This window comes from Panthera pardus, unplaced genomic scaffold (assembly GCF_024362965.1).
Source record: "Panthera pardus isolate Hobbes unplaced genomic scaffold, ASM2436296v1 HiC_scaffold_11, whole genome shotgun sequence".
Classification (NCBI taxonomy): Eukaryota; Metazoa; Chordata; class Mammalia; order Carnivora; family Felidae; genus Panthera; species Panthera pardus.
The window spans coordinates 87,493,216-87,513,505 of NW_026526666.1; the positions used below are offsets into that span (position 1 = coordinate 87,493,216).

Here is a 20,290-nt window from a genome sequence, read left to right on the forward strand (position 1 = left end):
GCCAGCAGGGAACAGGAAGAGGCATGCGACGAGGCCATAAGGAAGCAAACGAAGTGCCTGGAGGCCAGGAGAGGCTGAAACGCTCCTGGCTTAATGGCACAGGTGGCATGTGAGCCAGGCTTTGCTGGCCAGGGAAGCTGGGAGAGGAGGGCAACCAATGGAGGAACAGAGTGAGTAAAGGCAAGACAACGGGGCACACGGGGGTCCCCAGGAGCCAGACTCATGCTCGTGAAGATTCCCACATCATGAAGCTGGCTCGCCATTAGTCCTCTGGACTCTGACCCTGTCCTTTCCCCTCTTTGGGTCTCAGTCGCCACACCTGGAAAGTGAGTGGATATAAACACGCTCCCGTCCCCACGAGAGGGAAGGGTAGCAGCACGGAGGGGGGCAGGTAGGCACCCCACGGGCTCTGGAGCTGGACCCAGCTGCAGACCCTGCTCTGCTCTTCTCTAACTGGACCACCCAAGGTCCCCTCCACTCGGGCATTCTGTGACTTAGTGACTACCCAGAAAGTCTCAGGTTCACACACTGAATTAAGCAACAGATCAGGAAGCAAAATCATGGAAGCAGCCAACAAGAATCAACGTTTTAATACCGAGCCAGTAGAACAGAAGCATTACCGGTGCTTTCTGTGACTAGTGGAACCACATGGGAGTTTTCTGCTCTTATCTAACACTTTTGGTGTAATCCACATTATCTGCAATGAGAAGTTATTATTTCTAAAGAGGGGGAAATTCCAATAAGAATGATCAAAAATGGAGTTGGAAGTCCTGGGTTTGTGTCCTGGAATGGTCAGTCGGTTACTGGCTTATGTGACCTTGGCCAGGGCCTTCAATCCTTGGAGTCTGAGCTTCTGTGACCTTGATGCCCCCCAGAAGCCCTTCTGGGTTCTGACACTGGGTTCCTGAGACCCAGCCCTGCTGGGGCCAAGGGTGGCAGTCGGCAGACCAGGGGTCCCTCTGCTCAGAGTCTCGACTCCCTAGCAGTTTGGGGCACCTCCTCATGGCAGGAGGGTGTGATGTGCCTATTGGCTGCTGACCCTAGCTGGGGAGGGAGGTGAATGGGGCACACCCATAGGGCGGTGAGTCAAGGCAGTGTTGGGGGACGATCACAGAACAGCTGCCCCTCCACACCTCAGGAAGATCAGGTCTTATGAAACCTAAGCCCCAGGTGTGGAGACAAACACCGGCCCTGGAGAGTCCTTGGCTGAGGCTAACCTCCACTGTGCCACTGGCTCACTGTGATTCCCAAGGCGGGTACTGTCCTCTCCCTGTGCCTCAGTTTCCACACCGAAGCAGCCAAAGCCAGAAGTGGGAAACCAGCAGATGTCCTACCTTTTGAAGTTCACAACACCTTTTGGGATTCCCGTGGGGGTGTTGAAGGCGGGCAGGAGTTTCTCTCCCAGCTTGATGGCCTTGATTCGGAACACCTGTAAAGGAAGAAGCATGGGGGATCGTGAACGGGGCTGGGTGGGCGCCATCACTTCGAGAAGCTGCTCCCGCCGGCGGATGAACCCAGGAGCTGCTGGTCCGGAGTGGGAGGTGACGCTGTGTTGGGCTCTGGAGTCAGACAGCCTTGGCTATGAACCCGGCTCCTCGAATTCCTGGTGACGTGGCCTTAGTCGAGGCACCTCTCTCCGAGCCTCGGTTTCCTTTTCTCACTCATAACACAAGGCCACTACTGCCTTCCTCAGAGGCTGTTGGGAGGAATGAAGATTAGGTAATGGCTGTAAAGTCCTCACAGCAGCGTCGGGACTCTGAAGGCTCAGTGACTCCAGCTGTGCTCCGGGTGGCCGCTGGGAGGATGAAGTAGCCAGGGCCGCCGTCACCAATGGACCAGGACGCCAAGGGCTGGGTGCGGGGGAAGTACGTTTGGACAGGGTGTGAAGAGCACTGGATTAGGAGTCCTGCCCCGCCCCAGGTTCAATCCCTTCCTCCCAATTTGGCTGCTGTGTGCTTCCCAGGAAAGCACTGCCGTCCCACGTGTGACACCAGGGGTGGGGGGTGGGGCCTTTCCCCCTTGACATTCTGAATCTGCCCACGGTTCCCATTTTTTAGATGGGAATGAACGGAAAAGGTGAATGCGGGTCCCAGGCCTCAGGGCCCTGCGGGAGGCTCTGACCCCTTCAAACTGTTCTAATTCAAAAGCACCTGTGACTTTCTGACGCCACAGTTTCCTTCTTAGGAATTTATTCTAAGTAAATAAGTAATGAAGGATGTTGTAAAGATTTAACTTTATTTCAAGGGAAACATGGGAAACATGAGAATATTCTAAATATCAAACAATAGGGAAGTGGTTAAATTATGGCTTGTCCAGGCAATAGAATACCGTGCAGCCACTGGCATGATGCAGATTATTTAATAGCAAAGAAAGGGGTTCCAGTTCATTAAAAGAAAAATACACTTTGAAACAGTGTAATTCAAAGTTAGTAAAAATTACATGCACACGGATGCGTGAGAAAAGGTTGGGAAGGAAATACACTAAAATATTAACAATGGTCTCCTAGGGGTAGGGGGTAGGCTCGTGGAGGAATTTTGCTTTCTTCATTTGGCGTATCTCTATTTCTGTGCTTTTTTCATAATAAAAACAAGCCCACAGTAAGTAGTATTTATTTTTTAAAACGTGACCATTCCGGGTGGAACAACACACGTTTCCTTTCATTTCCGGAGCTGGACCTCCTGAGTGTTGCAAAACAAAGTCATCTTGAGTTCCCAACCCCAATTTGCACAATATATGGGCTGAGGCAGCTGTGGAGGGATGGCTGCGGGGCAGTTTGCCGGATCCGGATGGGATGCGGCAGAGAGGCCTCGGAGGGCAGGTGTGGTTGTTGCTGGGGAGAGGAGGGGTGGGAAGGGAAGAGTCACATGTGGGGCCTGGCAGTGATGGGGACAGAAGAGGATAGTGTCCAGTGCCAGACAGAGGGTCCCAGAAGTGGGCACAGGGGCCAGCCACACCACAATCCCCGAGGAGCTCGTCTAGAACCCAGATTCCAAAGCCCTCTGCCCCAGAAGCCACCAGTTCAGCAACAACAAAGGGCTCTCCTTCGAGGCTCCTGACATCATCACTTGACCCCTGGGAGGCTGAGCACTGAGGCACAAAGGAACCCTCCAGAACCTGAACCCGAGGCTGAGGCTCCAGGCAGCCGACTGGCTGTCTTCTGCCCTGAGGACTCCTAGAAGATTTCTTCTTAAGTGCTCTTAGGAGCACGTTATCACAAACCCCTCTGTGGGCTTGATTAATTTGCTAGAGTGGTTCACGGAACTCAGGAAACATTTTACTCACTGGATTACTGGTTTATTATAAAAGAACAGAAGTCAGGAAGAGTCAGATGAAAGTGATGCAGAGGGTTAAGGTATGGGGAAAAGGGCATGGAGTTTCCACGCTTTCTCCAGGTGTGGCGCTCTCCCCAAATCTCCTGGTGCTCAGCCAACCAGAAGCTCTGTGACCTAGTCCTTTTGGGTTTTTATGGAGGTTTCATCACATGGGCAGGGCCAATTAAACCACTGCCAACTGGCTACCGATTCAGCATCCAGCCCCTCTCCTGTCCCCGGAAGTCAAGGTGGTGGGACTGAAAATAACTACCCTCTAAGTACAAGGTTTTCCTAGCAACCAGCCTCTATCCTTTGGTGGGGTCCAAAAGTCACCCAATTAACACAACAAAAGACATATTTATTGCTCTCATCACTTAGGAAATTCCAACGGTGTTAGGAGCTCTGCCAGAAGCAGGATGCAGACCAAAAATATATATTACTTATTATAAAGCACAATACATCGATGTGTCAGCGTCTCTACATGACCTTTAATCCTTGCAACCGCCTTGTGGGGAAGATGTTGACCACTTTGAGGATGACAAAACTGAGTCTCAGAGAAGCAATTTGCCCAAGGTTGTGGAGCTACTGATACCAAGCTGCCTTTCCAACACAGAGAGAGAACACAGAGCTATACGGCTGCAGACAGCCATGGTAAGCAACAGGCAGGGCCCAGAGGTTCCAGAACAGAGGTGAGAGAGGCCAGCAAGAATTACATTCTGTAGAGTGGAAAGGTGTCTGGGCTGGGAGTGAGAGCCCAGGTTTGGATCTTTCCACTTAGCAGCTTTGTGACCTTAGGTGAGCCACTTACTATCTCTGAGCACTATAACTGTGTGCAACGGAACTAACTGTACATGTGCCCCGACTGTTTCACAGGGTTCGTCCGGAACTCAAACGAGAGGATGTATGTAAGTGAATGTGCCATGTGAACTTGAAGAGCCGTGCAAACATCACCTGGAGTGGCTGTCAGCAGGCTTGCTATTCTCCTGTGGGTCTTGCGGGGCTGGTTACCCAGAAGGGGACTCTCCTCCCCCAGGTTTCCTCTGCAGCAAGGAAAGGCCTCAGCCCAGGAAGGGGCTGCGGTCTCCGGCACCATTTCACAAATACTCCTGGGATATTTGAAGAATGGAAAGCCCCACTTCACAGGCACCCACTATGTGTGAGACCAAGGACAGAGAGGAGGGAGGCCCCAGTCCAGTGCGGCTGAACCCTGGTCACAAGGAATGACACTGGGCCAGGCTGCGTGGGGGCTACAACTCAGGCCTGTGGCGGAAAGGCCACGGGGTCACGAGCTGACCCAGCACAGCCCTCAGGGACTGCAACCTGAGCACATTCCTTCTAAGTCTCAGTTCCTACATCTGTAAATAGACGAAGACCCCCACCTCATGGGGTATTTGGGGACCAGTGAGACTGGGCTCATGTGGCACAGTCTCTGGGAACAGAGAGGGATCAGCAGAGGACAGGGGCTGTGCCCATAACCTCAGGAGCCTGTCTATTCAGGATTCTGAGCCACATGGGGCTCCCTGGGCTTTGGGAACTATTTCTAAGTCACAGGCACTCCTGTCCACACCCCACTGTCCAGTCTGCATCCTGGAGAGTCAGACTGATGATCCTTAAAGTGAGATGGGGAAACTGAGGCAACGCCACGAAGTGGGGGACTGCTTTTTATGCTCTTTTTCCTGCTTCTATTCTTGCCAGGGCCTGCACCTGCCTTACACATGCCTCGTAGTACAAATAATGTAGCCCTCTTTGCAAGGGTCAAGGAGTTAACGACTTCTTTGAAGTCTTCCAGCATGACAGATAGCATCGAGGGAATGACCAGGTAAGAATGACCGGGTGAGGCTGTCCTGTGCATATTCCAGACACTGATGCTAGACATCTCGATGCCAAGACCCCCGACTCCAAGGAGTAAGTGACTTATGGAGGACACCTGGCTCCTTGTCCTTGCTCTGACCAGTTCCTGGGTATCTGAGAGGGCATGTACATCAGACCACAATCCTCAGTAAAAACCCCAGACCCCAAGCAAAGACAAGACTCCTTTTCCTTCCCAAGTCTCCCAGATGCTCTGTCTGTACCTATACTCTCCCTCAGTCTTCTGCTCTCACTTCCTCTTGGCTTGTGTTTGATTTCTACCCTGCATGAAGCCAAGGACCCTCTTGGCTGGTCCTGGGGCACCTCCCCTCCTCTGGGTCCTCAGACCCAGCCAGACTACATCACTAGGGAGCCAAGGCCTCAGATAGGTTTTCAGAATCAGGATACCCCATGAGGAGGGTGGAGGGTGGGTCAAGCATCAGGACTGAGGGGCACCAGCTCCTCCCTCAATCGCTGGCCCCTCAAACTGACCCCTGAGAGCCCTGAGCTGCATGGCTCCCTCCCCTGTCCCTATCTATACGCTATGGCCACCTTCCACAGCCATGAGTGGCAGGGAGGCTGGGCAAGTGCCTGGAAGAACAGGGTGCCTTTTCTGTTCCATGTCATTTTCCTATCCTAGGGTTTTCAAATACGATTCAGGTTTCGTGTGGCTCAAAGCCAAGGGATCCCAACCACACTGGTTTGGAGACAAATTGGTACAAGTGGTAATCTCTGCTGAGGAGATCAGGCTTGATGGAGAGGCCCGAGGTGACGGGAAGTAGAGGGTACCTGTTGCCTCTGAACCCTTGGTTGCAGCTGACTTCCTCAGACACCACCACTGGAGGTTAGCAGGGATTTTTTGGTGGCTCTCCCCGCGGCAGGGGCGGGGATGATATTGTCTCAGGGTGGACAGAGCAGGAAGAAGGGCAGGGAAGGGAAAGGGCCAAGGCCAAGGCATCTAACTAACCCCAGAGCAGCGGTTGTGCTGAGCAGCGTGACCCCTCTGGGTAACAGGGAACACAACTGATCGATGATGACCCATGGCTGGGGACTTGGCCAGCCTCACCCCCCCATACTTGGGCTGCACTTTCATGGGACTTCTCGAAGGGAGGAAGAGCCTCCTATTTCTACAGAGCTCTGTGGTTTTCAAAATTCTCTTGTAGCACGGGGAATATGGGCTTTGGAGCTGGTCGGCTCAGGGTCAACTCCTATCCCTCCCCATCCATCTCACAAGAGCTCTGTGAGTCCATCCCCATGGTGGGGAAGGAAGCGAGGCCCAGGGGTGGGGGAGGACTTGCTCAAGATCACAGGCAGGGGTGGTGTGGGGATGAGACCCAGGTTTTCTGACTCCCTCCCTGCTCAGGGCTCTGTCTTCTCCCCACACGGCACAGTCCACCCTCTGGAAGCCAACGCAGCTTGCCTGGGGCTGAGGCCTTGCACTTCGGACATGAGACCAGCCCCAGTGGCTGCCCCATCTCCCTGTTGCCCCTTGAGACCTGCAGCTGACCTCTGGCCCGTGGCTGGCACCCGGAAGGGGAGGGGGAGCGGAGGAGTGGCTGTGGAGCGGGACGAGGCTGAGGGGCCCCAGGGGTGGAAATGGCGAAACAACGGTCTCAGCTTTCTCGATGCTGAAAACTAGCACCTGCAAAAACCAGTCCAGCAGCTCAGAGTGCTGGGTGCTGTGCTAGGAGCTACAGGGCTGGTGTGAGTAGACTAGTCATCGTCCTTGGAGAATTTACTAGCAACTGTGGGAGCCAGCGGGGCTCACCTGGGCAAGAGAAGGGAAACATCAGACGAAACATGAGAGAGAGAGCCTGCAGGTGGCACCGTGGAGGCTGGGCGGACTTGGGCAGCCCCAGGCAAATCCCCCTGAATCCCTGCTTCCTCACTCGTGACATGAGGGAGCGGGACTGGATGTTCTCTGAAGCCTTTTCCCACCTGAATGGTCCAGGGTCCTCCAAGGGCCAACTTACCTCTTCTCCCGTCAGGTAGAAGGCTGAGAGGAGTCCCCCGATGTACCGGATGTTCACCTCAAACAAGGATGCTTCTCCACTCTGCAGGGCAGCGGGAAAGGGGAGGGCAGGGGCGGGGGACACTTGTGAGGTGCCTGCAGGGCTCCCAGGGACAGCCAGGTCCTCGAGACAGGTCACTCTGGCCGCAGCCCCCCACCCCCCGTTGATCTGGCCATACTTGTGCTGGGCTCCGGGGCCTCGCTGGGTGGTGGTTTTCGGAGCAAAAGTTGAGAGGCATCGACACCTGCTTGGCAGGCTACCACAGCTCGTTGACAGCATTGCAAATAAACACCAGGTTTGGCTTTCTTCCCCAGCCCTTGCCGGAGGCCATCAGAGCAAAGTTCTGCCTGGCTGTTCTCCAAGGAGCTGGAGAACTTGGTGGGGAGCTGTGGGCTGAAGATTAGCCTGAGGGGAGGCAGATTCTTTAGTCCAGCCACCGCCCCTTCTTGAGGGAACTCCTGGCCTAGCTGGACGGTAGGGCGGCCATTCCTTGGGGCGGCAGGAAGGCAGGGGAGGGGAAGGTTCTCCCAGGAGGTTTTGGGGCAAATGGGACAAAGCCGAGGCTGAGAGGGAGGGGTGCCAGAAAGGTACTTGTAGGTAATCAGCAATCCTCAGCCTCAGCTCTGTAGCCCTCAGGGCATGTCCACACTTGCCTCAATCATTGTTTTCTTTCTTAGGTCTGGATTGCGAATCAGGGGTGTTGGGGCACCATGCCAAGGACGAGATCTAGGTTAAAATCCCACCTCGGCCTCTTACTTGGCTTTGGGACTTCAGGCAAGATATTTAGCTTTTCTCTGCCCGAGGCTCTTCATCCTGAGCAGGTGGCAACGGGGTGCTGAGTGGTACAGACAAGACGTCCGCCCGGTGCACACACGGTGCCTGGCGTGGCTCCCTAAAGGGGTCTGCTATTACCATCCCTGCCCCCCCAGCGCTCCCCACATCACTGTCCTTTACTGCCGACAACAACGATGACTGTCCCTTTATCTGGGAGAGCTTTTCCACTGACACAGCACCTGAAAAGCTCTTCTCTCTTTCAGCCTTACAGGGCTCCGCGAGGTTTCCGTTCCCATTTTCCAGGTGAGAAAGCCAAGGCTCAGAGAGGGGATGTGACCCCATCTTGCTTTCTTCCAAGGACCCTCCTTAACCTGCCCCCGCCTGTTTGAATGTCCCCAGGCTCCCCGAACCTGCCAGCACCTGGCACCATAGGCAGCTGCCTGATGCCCATTCTCTATCCACTATCTGCACAGGGACAAGGTGGGCCTATGAAGATACCCCTTCCTTCTCCCACCTTCTCCCATTCCATACAGTGGGAAATGGGAGGATTCTGACCTTCTCACGCAGACTACCAGAAGGCATAACATGCCTCAAAATAACCTTGATGATGACGAGAAGGAGGAGGACACTCCCTCACATCCATATCAGACTTGACTGTGTTATAATGCTTGTTGTAACCCTCCATGGTAGTTAACTCTCACAACAAGCCCATGAACTAGTCATTGTCATTGTTACCATCATCCGGATGGCTGCTCAGCCTCTCACCTATCTCTAGAGGGCGGCATGGAGTGAGCTGGGGGCTCCAGGTTAGAGCGGCTCAGAGCAGATACACCACTTCTCCCCTCCTGTTGCTACTGTTCTGTGTGACAGATTCAACCCTAGAAGGGACTTCCTGGGTGCCTGCCACCTCCCACGGAGGGGAAGGAAGGGTCGTTGGCTGTCTTCCCTCCCAGGGGACAACAGGCTGGTAAATACTCCTGGGTCGGCCAGAGCTCAACGCCACCTTGAGGCTGGTCTTAGGAGAGGGGGCTCAGCAGAGAGGGCAGAGCCCCAGTTCCAGGACTGCTCTGCTGTGCAGCTTGGGGCCAGAGTCTCTGGGTCTCAGAAGTGACCGGGTGGAGCTGGCCACTGCCCTTCCGGACCCCTTTTGGCTCCAACACCCCAAGGGTGTCCGACTCACCACGTTCAGGTGGAAGTTCTCTTCAACCCAAGCCTTGGCCTCCTGGAACTCGTCCTGCAGCTCCATGAGGTAGAGGGTGTCTAGGGAGTCAATGATGGTTGCCCCGCTGAGGCCTCCTGTAGGCACAGAGATCGGAGGCATGACCCAGGCTCATTCCTGTCCTTTCCATCCCCAGCCGCACAAGCTACCATTCTCCACGCCCCCTCTAAACGCCTAGGCAGGTTCCGAGGCCAAGGCTGGCCCAGGCACGATCCAGGGAGGCTCCAATACCACCAGCCTTTGAAGGGGAGTCCAGGAGCAAGCGTCCCCCCTCCGCCCACCCCAGCCTGCTTCCTCCTCGGGGCAGTGGCCGGGGGCCAGCCGCCTGGGACACCAAGTTCACAGGCCGAACCACTTCCCAGACCTCAATCCACCCATATCCACCAGCAAGCCCACCATCAGTGCCAGTCAGGCACCCACCACTTTTCTGTGACACTGGGGAGACGGTGAACTGGCATTTCATTTACAAAACCTTAATATGCCAGTCCTCTGACTTTTCAATTCTATTCCTTGTTTTATTCTAAGGAAAGAAAAAAAAGTGTTCACAGATATTTATCTGGGAAGGTATTTATTGTTGCAGTACCATATACAATGGGGAAAAGTTGGGAAAAAACTCCAAATCCAACAATAGGGGATTAGTTATATAAATTGTGGCTCAAACATAAAATAGAACTATGGAGCCATTCATGCAGGTGAGGTAGGCCTGTGTTTATTGGGGAGATGTCCATGGGATCTGTTAAGTTAAAAAATGTAGGTTGCAAAAAAAAAAAAAAACAAAAAACCAAACACAATATAATTTCTTTATTGTATGCCAAATGTGGATGAGCTTACACAGAACTAAGTCTGGCAAGATGTGATTCAACAGTTACCTCCCGAATGCTGGGATTACAGGTGCCTTTTGACTTCTTCGGCTCATGGATTATTTTTATAACCAGAAACCTACTTCCATTTGGGAAAAAAAAGGGGGGGGGATGTTTGGGCAAAGAAACCAAACAAATGCACAAACCAAAGGTTCTGTGGCCACTCTAGGATGGTCAGTCCAGAAAGCGCAAGTTCTGAGGCCTGGCCCCTGCTACTGGGCCTTAGATTCTTATCCTGGGGAGTAAGGGCTGAGATAATGGTGCAAAATATCGCAGCTCTCCAGACCACGGGCTGGGCAGGAGAGTGATGTGGAAGGCCTCCCCACGTGGCACAACCAGAGCCTGAGTGTAGAGTCCCATGAAGGAAGAAAGGAGGGAGAAAGCGATGTGCCTGGGGCCATCTGGAGGGCTTCCTGTAAGAGACAGCTGCCTCCTTTAAAGTAAAGTAGCAGCAAATCCTTTAGATACTGGCATGTAGCTCAGGAGGACTGACAGTTCCGCCTTGAAGAGGCTCAGTGAGGACCGCAGGCTCCACCTCCCCCCTGGAGGAGCTTTGGAGCGCACAGGGCTGAGCCCCACTTGAGTCTGAAGCACGAGTTCGGGCTTTGCGGGCACACCTGCATTCAGAGTCAGCCTCTAATCTCCTTAATTAGTGCTTCTCTAACTACTCACTTGTGTTGATTTTGCAGGCAGAGACTCCTGAAACTCAAACCACCACCTTCCTAGGCCTGGAAAAGGATGAGAGGGAGATCAGGAGAAACTGGGAGAAGGGTAAAGCTGGAGGCTTTAGAATCTGCTTCCAGAAGCAAGGGCTCCCCAATCCAGAGTCAGGCATCCCAAGATGGTTTTGGTATTGGGGATGAAGTGAATTTCTAGAACGTCAACTCCTCCTACACTGAAGGATTGGTAGGAAATATCCAAGCCAAACAAAGTTGATCTTTCCTGGTTTATGCTGGCTACTTCCCTTGTGGTTGTCAATGGCCAAACCCGGTTCACAGGGACGCTTTACCGTCAGATGAAGAGGCAGTGGGGCATGGGAACGCCCACGGGCCCCAGATGCACAGATGCTGAGACGCGCCCGGCCACGGAGCACCAGCTGGTGTCCATCCTCTTGGCTCTGAAGCTACGGCCCCCTCCTGTTACACCACAGGGCCTCACACCGGATTTTTTAAGGGCCAGAAGGGGTTTTTAAGATCCCACTGCCCCGCCCCTAAATTTCATAGAGGGCCCCCAGAGAGGGGTTGGGACATACCCAGGATTAGATCAAAGGCAGAGCGGAACCCAACTTCTCTCAGTTCCTTGTGAAAACAGTTGGATCTGATTGATAACCCTGCCCTATCCCTCCAAGGGACAGGAGGCCGCTCTGACCAGGGAGGGCTTGAAGAGAAGCCCAAGGCCAAGGGGACGAGACCCAGGGTGTCTGATTTCTGAATCCTGCCCTGAGCTGCCCAGTGTTTTTACCCCAGGGGCCTTCCTTCCCTGGGCTGAGCCTGAGCTCAGTAGCCCAAGGGTCTAGGCTGGGCCAGAAGGGCAGCCAGGGCTCCTCGTGACCAGCTCTCCTTCCCAAATGCTCCGGAGGCCCCAGCTGAGAAGGTAGCTCACTAAGGGAGCTTTTGGCAAAGTTCTGCCCGGCTCTCAGGTTCCTGTATCCTTCCTTGGTTGACCTCTCACCCGGGCCCCCACCTACCACACAGCCGGGCTGCGGGCCAGCAAGGCACTTATTGAAAAGCCTTTCATTCCTGGCCAGAGGTTACCCAGCGGCCAGGCTGGGCCAGAGAGAAGGCCCAATCCCGAATTCAACTCTATCTGTACCTGCAGCCGGCCTGGGGCAGCTCCCCAGGGGGAAACACACAACCCTACTCAGAGAATAGGCACTCGATTTAGACGCACAGAGCCGAAGGGGGACAAAAAGGCAGGCAGCCAGCTTGAAAGTTCCACTGGCCTTGGCCCTGAGGCAGGTTCCAGGTTGGCTCACTCTCCCACTTCTAGCTCTGAATGCTCATTGTGCACAAAGGACACCTCCCCCTCCCCTCCCCCCCCCCCTCCCACCTGCCAGGCAGGAGGCAGTGAGGTGTGTTAAAAGAACACAGCCCTTGGGTTCAAACCCCAGCTTGGGGCCAGCCACACATCTGTTCCAAATATCAAAGTCCTCCTCTGTAAAGTGAGGTAAGGCCACTGGGCTAGATACTGGGGAGCCACTGCAGGTTCCTGAGCTGAGATAAATGCATCATATAAGTGCCTGGCCTTTCTCATAAAGACACCTGTGTATGCCTGGGACAGAGTTAAGTGCTTGACAAATTAGTTCATTGTTCTTATTTCCTGGGTCCCGTAGCTCATCCTGAAACACTGGCCTGGTCAGGGAGATGTGGGTTCAAATCCTGGTTCCATCACATACTATCTGTGTGCCAAGGCAAGTCACTGTACCTTTCTGAGTCTTGTGTCCTTCATCTTCAAAATGGGGACGACAGTAGGACCTACTTCCTAAGGATGCCGGGAGGGCTAAACGGGGCAGTGGATGGAAAGGTGCTGGCACAGTGTTAGGTACATGTGAGCTTCACCCAACACACAGAAGCGTGGCCCTCCTTGCCCTCAACTGGCCCTGGGCAGCCCCTCCACAGTCTTCTGGGGTCACCGAGGCCTTGTGGTGCTCCTGCGTTACCAGCCCCTCCCTGCCCCACAGGGCAGTGCGGCATGAGGCTGCAGCTTACAAACCTTTGGCCCAACTTAAAGGAAAAGTGTCACATCGGTCATACCTGTGTCTGCTGCTGGGGCGTTAACATCCCCATCCGGGTGGGCACCTGCCTCTGAAAGGGTCTTCCTACCTCCAGGACCCCTCCCCTTCCCCTCAAATTCACCTTGTACATTGTTGCCTGACCTGTCTTCCTAAAACGAGACCCAGCTGTGTCCCTCCTCAGCTCAGGAAGCTGCAACGGCTTCCCAGTGCCCGTGCAATAAGGTTGGGGTGCGGGGCGGGGGGGGTCGAAACCTTTTGGGTCTGACTCCAAAGGATCCGGCTCATCTCCTCTCCCATCAAGCGCTGCTTCCTGGACACGTGCTGCACACTCCTGCCTCCATACCTTGGCACGCGTGCTCTTCTCTGCCAGGAAGCCGTTCTGTGCATCTGGCCACACTCAAAGCCCACACGCTCTCCAAGCTCTACCTCCCACTGGCAGCCTTCCCTGATTCCATCCAGCCAGGCTCCTCCTGCAGAGACAGCTTCCACTCATGTGTCTACCACCCTTGTGCTGAACCTTGGGGCTCTGCTCACCTTCTAACTGACTGCGAGCTCCTTGGGGTCAAGGGTTCCCACTGCCTCTCTGCACCAACTCTGCACCTTGTCTCCAAGCGGCCCCAAAGGTCAGAGTCCCCAACCCAAGCAGGCCTCCCACCATTCCCTGTGGCCTCTTTAGATGTCCCTACCTCTGTGACTCTTCCGCAGACTGCTAGGAACGGCCTCCCCACCCCACCTTCGCCTGGAGAGATCCAGAGCCCACCCTCAGGAAGCCACTGTGAACGTCATTCCATGGTCTACGTGAGGTCCTGCCCTCCCTGGACCCTCCTCCCCTGAGAAAACCTTCAGCAGCTCCTCCAGGCCCACACTGTCTGCCCCCATTCTGTGCACCCCCATCTCCACCACAAGAGCTGCCCCACTCTCGGTGCACCACAAAGAATTGCTAAGCTATGTGTCTCTGCCCTTCCGGAAGAGCAGGGCTCCGGGGTGCAGAAGACTCATCTCCGGCTCAAGAAATAGCTTCCCAGTGGAAGTGGGAAAGGCAGCGAGCCAGGATGGTCCATCTCTGACGGATGCACTTACTCTCCCTGGCATCGTGCTTGCTCTGAGCGGACCGTGGCCTTCGGGACGCCACTCTTTTTCTAACCCTGTATCTGCACTTTCCCAGTCTCCTCTGCTGGTTCCTCCTCTTCGCCAGACCACTATGGATGGGCTCCGTCATCACTGGGCCTTTTCTCTTCTCTGCCCTCCCTCATTCCCTTAGTTCAATAACCACCTACATGCTGAGGACTCCCCAGTGTCAACTCCCAGCCAGGACCTTGTCCTCACCCCCCGGGAGACCATAGGCGTCTCATCTTTAACCTACTCCTCAACCACAGTGGTTAACGCCAAGCCCCTCCTCCCAAGAGCAGTGCCCCAGCCCTTGATTCTGCATCTCTCTTCTCTCCACCCTATCCCGCAGCAAATCCTGGTGGCTCTCTGCACCATTTCCAGACTCCACCTACTTCTCCCCTCCTCTGTGCTGCCCCCTGGGTCCAGCCACCTTCTTCTCTCTCTTGGATTTATTCCAAGAGCCTTCTAACTGGCCCCTGGGCTTCTACCCTTGCGTCCTCCACCCCCACACCTCCACCCATCTATCCTCAACGTGGCGGCCAGAAAGATCCTTTGAAAATGCCAGTCCTTCTGTGCTACTCTTCTGCTCACAACCCTCCCATGGCTCCCATTGGACTTTGAGGCCCTGTGATCTGGCCCTGGCTTCCTCTCGGCCTCATCGCCCACTCCCCCTCCCTATTTCTCTCACTCCACCCTTATCGCATGTTGTTCTTGCAGCCCTCCGAGCCTGCTCCCTGTTAGGCCTTGGCAGTTTCCATCACACTGCCACAACAACAACACCTCTGTCGCTTTTCCCTTGCCTCTCTATTCTTCCTCAGCACCTTTATCCCAGAGACGTCATGTGTGGATCTGCTTCCCCGTTTACTATCTTCTCGTAAGGGAACATAGGAGGGGAGAGCCCTGTTCTGTTCACTGCTGTCCTCCACTGCCCAGGACACTTTCCAACCCATCACAGGTGCCTGCTAAGTATTTGAGAATAAAAGGCCCATCACTCTGGGTGGGGAGGGTCTGCAGGGGCTGTGGCTCATTCACATTTTGCAGTGCCTGGCTCTGGTATGGCACCCAGAGGTAAAGATACATGTGTTGGGTTGAACAGACTGAGCCCACCATGCAGGTGTCTGTGGTGACCACGCCCGGGGCAGGTTAGCTATCTATTCCAGGGGCAGGTGCCAAGAGACAGAGGAGACCCCACCACCAGCCTGTGGCCAGATCAGCCAGGGTGGCTGTGTGTGTCCACACCATTGTCCTGTGCGAAGCTATTTGTTGTGCGTGGGTCAGTTTCTGTAAGGGACTGGCCCCCGGCTCCTGTCACCTCCTCCCTCCCCCACCCCCCAGGGCTGCCTGGGCAGGAACCCTGGGCTGCTAGACAGGGTTTGTATCCCCTCTCCTGACTCTGCTGTCTTAATGACCACGAGGTTTTTATGCGATGTTGTATTAGCAAAGAGAAATGGGTCAGGCCGGGCAACATAAGCTCCAGGAAGAACACTCAGAAGGAAAAAAAATCACCCAAAGCATAGCCTATTACTGCACTATCCCCAGAGCCATACTCTAATGGTTGCATTTAATTTGATGACATAATCCACAGAGACTTTTCTTAATCTGTAAAGAAACAACACAAGTGTTTCTCTCTCAGCTTCCAAGCTTTCTCAGTTTCTCAGTGTGGCCGTCCGGCAGGTTGTATTTCCCAAACACGGCTGCCTCAGTGCACCCCACCCCATGAGAAGGACTCCTCCCAAGGATCCTCCCCTTGAATCTGGGTCGACCTCTGTGACTACCGGGAGCAAAAGAATAAAGCAGAAGGGGCGATGTGCTAGTTTCTAGGCCCAGACCTTAAGAAACTGGCAGTTTCCACCTCCCGTCTCCTGGAATGCTCGTCCTTAGAACAAGCCACCATACTGTGAGGAAGGACAATGGAGCCCACAAGGAGAGAACGCACGGGGAGGCCATGTGTATGCTTTCTGAGTGACAGCCCCTTCTGAACTGCCAGCACCAATCCCACACGCGTGGGCTCCACCTGTCAAGTTACCCTTCAAGCCTTTCCAGCTGAGGGCGCATACACAGTGGTAAAGAGATAAGCTGTACCCACTGTGCCCTTTATGAATTCCTGACCCACTGAATCTGTGAGCATAATAAAAGAATTGTCCTAAGCCACCAAATTTTGGAGTAATTTGTTATACAGCAGTAGCGACTGGAACGTTCTGCTTTGTGGGTGTCGGGGATGATGGAAATGATATCCCCGCTACCCCAAAGTGCATGGTTTAAAATCACAGCATCTTGGATGGTGACGTCTTCTGGCTGCATGAAATCCTTTTAGGGATTAGGACCTCTGCATTTCTGTCAGGTCTGGGAGGGTTCTTTTTCCTTCAGGAATAATACTTTTCTTGAATCTTCCCACGATGGCTATTTCCTGGATCACATAAAATTGTGTTCAGAGGATGTGTGTTTCCAGGCAGAGGTTTCCTGGAGCCTCTGGAAGGACTAAAGATATTTTTTAGGAACTATTCCTGGCACTCAACAGGACGCTCTTGCTAGGAGTGAATCAATAAAAGATGATCAGATCTGATGATGCCACTGCCTTTCTTAGGCCCTCGATGCCCTAATCACATTCAAAGTCCCTGGGCACAGTGCACTGGGTGCTTGTGGTCCAGGCCTTGGCAGCCTCATCAGCCTCTCTGCTGCTCTCTGGGCACGTGATGCTCTACCCACATGATGTCATCGGGAGCTCCCCGAAGGCCATGGGGTTTCTGCTGACATGGGTCCCTATGCCCGGGATACCTTCCTTTTCCGAGTTGGCCTGGTGAACACCTCCTCTCTGTCCTGGCCTTGGCTGGAGCGTGGAGTCTTCTCTCAGGAATTCCTGAGCCACCAAGCAGACCTGCCCACTCCCTCCTGTGCAAGCCTGCCCCACTTTGCCGCAGGCCCCTTGGTCACGGCACTGCTCGCACCACATCGTACGTGCCTGTGAATCCCAGGGGGCACTGGCTGGATCTGACTCTTCCCAGTGGCCCGGGCATCCATCCCCAGGCCAGGCGCAGAGAAGGCGAGAGCAGACGGCTGTTGAATGAATGCACGGCTAGTGGAAACACTGACAGCGCCTTCCTGGAGATCCTCAGACACTTTAAAAGGGCTCTTGGCCTCGGAGAAAACACACCATACACAGCAGTGGCCAGCTATTCAAGGAAAACACTGTCGCGGGGACAAAATGGGGACGTGCAGACATCACGGCCCTGGTGGAACTAATGGCTTCCTCCAGCCTTCCCAAACAGACGTCACGCTTTGCTGCCGTAACAGGCCGGAGGACGTTTGCTGTGGCCGACTGCTGAATGAGGGTCAATGTGACGGATGACCAGACATGGTTCACTGAACTAGTCTACTGGACAGGGCTCCTCACTGGAAAACAGGGTGTGTTGTAAAGACGTTAATGTCGTATTAGTTTGTTTTTAAGTAAGAGCTGAGGGTGCTGCCCGATCGGGAAACTTGTCTTTTAAAACTCCCTCTGACAGTGCTGAGGGTCGAGTTTGGAGCTGCTTTTATCTCAGGACATCTCGAAGAGAAGAAAAGGCAGACAGAGGAATTGGAGCCCAGGATGCTACAGTGGTGTCTCCAAAGTCACACAGTGGCTCAGTAGCTCAGGGCAGAGCTGTGACCAGGTACCACCTTCCAGACCTTTGTAGGCTCCGTTCGAATCCTAGCTTAGTTCCTTCCCAGCTGTGTGATCCTGGGCAACTAACTTGATCTCAGGAAAATGGGAATAAGGTCTCCTTCTTAGACGGGTGTGGCCAGTTCAGAGAAATGCACACAAAGAGCATTCAGCAGGCATTCAATCCAAGAGAATTTTATATACCCAGCGCACCACACCTAGGCGCTCAGTGCGTGGGCCTGCTATCGTAAGGCTCAGTTCCAGCAGAGGAAGCCACCTCGGGGCTGGCAAAGCTAGGATCCCTTGCAGATTCTTGACCTCCTTGGCCCAGCAGGAAAGACTAGCATGGCTTTCATGCCAGGCAGGGAGGAGGCATGAGCCCTCAGGAAGGCAGGATAGGAGCTGGGCAGGCACTGCCGCATTTTCAACACACTTAATGCTCACTGGCGGGAAAGGAAAAGACGGAGCCTTCTGCTGCTCACCCCGAGAGACATTAAAGTCCAGCCGCAGCTCTGGGCAGCTGCTGAGTCCCTCCATACACACTGGCTTCGACCTGGCTTTCACCTGTTAAGTTAGAAGATTGCTCTGTACCCTCCCTTCACCTCCATGGGAGAAGCAAACATCCCCGGCCCATCAACCTTGGTCTTGCCCATGTAATTTGCTTTGGCGTCATGGTGAGTGGGGAATTAAACTGTGCCCTTGACTTTAGGCTCGGCTGTGAGACTTGTCAATGGGATTAGTGAACATGACTTGAATAGAAGTTTGAAATAAGCTTGCATGGTTGGGCCTGCCCTCTTGCACTCCTACCTTCCACAGTGAGAAGAACAAATCTCAAACAGCCACTGGTCCAAGAAGGGTGAGAGACAGATGGAGCAGACTGGACCCAGCTGAGCACAGCCTAGATAGCCTATCTGCAACTATATGAATAAGAAATAAACGCTTCCTAGGGGCGCCTGAGTGGCTCTGTTGGTCAAGCGTCCAACTTCAGCTCAGGTCATGATCTCACGGTTTGTGAGTTTGAGCCCTGCATCAGGCTCTGTGCTGACAGCTCAGAGCCTGGAGCCTGCTTCGGTTTCTGTATCTCCTTCTCTCTCTGCCCCTCCCTCCTCACGCTCTGTCTCTGTCTCTGAAAAAATGAATAAACCTTAAAAAAAAAAAAAACACTCCTTGTCTGCCACTCGTTGTAGAATAATTGTTCCCCAGCATTATTTTGGAAGAGACTGACTGATACAGTACCCTCTTTCTTTCTTCTCTCTTTCTTTCAGTTTATTTGAGACAGACAGAGACAGTGCAAGTAGGGGAGGGGCAGAGAGACAGAGAGAATCTCAAGCAAGATGCCAGTGCAGAGCCCGATGTGGGGCTTGAACTCACGAAACTGTGAGATCATAACCTGAGCCAGACGCTTAACCGACTGAGCCACCCAGGTGCCCCCAGCCTTATTTCTTAATAGTCTTTCCATACTGCAGCTACACTGTGTGGTCCCCTCTTTCTAGGCTCCCAGCCCTTTACTCAAGCTCTACCTCTGCTTGGAATGCCCTCCTCTCACCCCAAATGTCTCTGCACACTCCCCAGTCCAATGTCTACTTTAAGTCCTAGAGAAAATGCTGCTGCTTCCATGAAGATATCCTTGATTCCTCCACCTGGATCTGGGGTCTTCTTCCTCTGAACACTTTCATCAAAAGAACTTCTTTCAACTGTCATTATGGCAATCCGTGTCACCTGTGTCCCTTTTTCCAGTCCATCCTGGGCAGTGAGTGTCTTCGGGGCTGAATCTCAGCCTGGTTAATCGAAGCCAAGTCAAGGCGTCGCTGGGACTTGCTGATTGAAGGATCGGATGCCCTCCTCCCACGGCCTCATTCCCGGATGAGAATAGCTTCCCTGACAAAGCGCCCCCTGCCAGAGGCGGCTGATGTATGGTGTGAGGCGCTGGGGGTGGGGGGGCAGAGACCAATCCCATGACACCCCGAGATCTTTGCCAAGGGCCAGCACCCCACAAAGGTTTGCCTGTGGAGTGTGGAGTTCTCCTCGACGCCAACCACCAACCCCTTCCTCGCCAGGGGTTAGTAAAAATAACCACACTCAGCACTGACCCAGCACTTGCTTTGTGCCAGGCGTTGGGCCATATGTTTCACACACATCTTTTTTAAACCTTGTGACAATTCTATTATTGTCCCTCTTTTACAGATGAAGATTGAAGCTTCAAGGAATTAAGTCGCTTGCTCGAGATTGATTTATTCACCCAAAAGCACATTTCTGAGTGCTCAGGAAACACAGAGGGGAGCGGACAGTCCTGATCTCCACCCTCCAAAAGCTGCAGGTCTGGTGGGGAAGAATGACGGCAACCAGGCGTCACACAGACAACATCCAGTTACAAAGTAACGCCTGTCGTAAAGGAGGGGAGAGCAGGGCCTGAGGCCAGGAGAGGGGTGGCATTTGAGCCGAGGTCTGAGGAAAGGAGGACAGAAGAAGGGGTGGGTACGGGCCAGGCAGAATGCACAGCAAAGACAACAGACCAAGTTGAGGGGAGTCTTGACATATCTGTGGAGCAGAGAGGAGGTCACTACACACAGTGAGGGAGGAGGACAGTGGCTGGGGTGAGGGGGTGGGGCCAGGCTACAGGACTCAGGGAGAGAAATGGATGGCTTCCGGCTGCTCCTCTGGCTATGGTGTGGAGAGTGGCTGGGAGAGGACCCAGCGGGGACCCCTCGTGGAGTAATTCAGGGAGCCATCCATCTTGGTCGGCGAGTGCCCACTGGGAGAGTGGCAGGGAGTACCTGGGCCC

At 53.9% G+C, this 20,290-nt stretch overlaps 1 protein-coding gene across 2 annotated transcripts in view; it reads right to left on the minus strand.

Moving 5' to 3' along the window:
- MAN1C1 (mannosidase alpha class 1C member 1) overlaps positions 1-20,290 on the minus strand; it is a 141,000-nt gene that overhangs the window by 25,311 nt on the left and 95,399 nt on the right. For both annotated transcript variants that reach the window (XM_019461853.2, XM_019461852.2), the window contains exons 3-5: positions 9,126-9,241; positions 7,133-7,213; positions 1,335-1,429 (exon numbers count right to left, since the gene is read on the minus strand). In XM_019461853.2, coding sequence (XP_019317398.2) covers positions 1,335-1,429; positions 7,133-7,213; positions 9,126-9,241 — 292 coding nt within the window. The remainder of the gene's footprint in view (positions 1-1,334; positions 1,430-7,132; positions 7,214-9,125; positions 9,242-20,290) is intronic.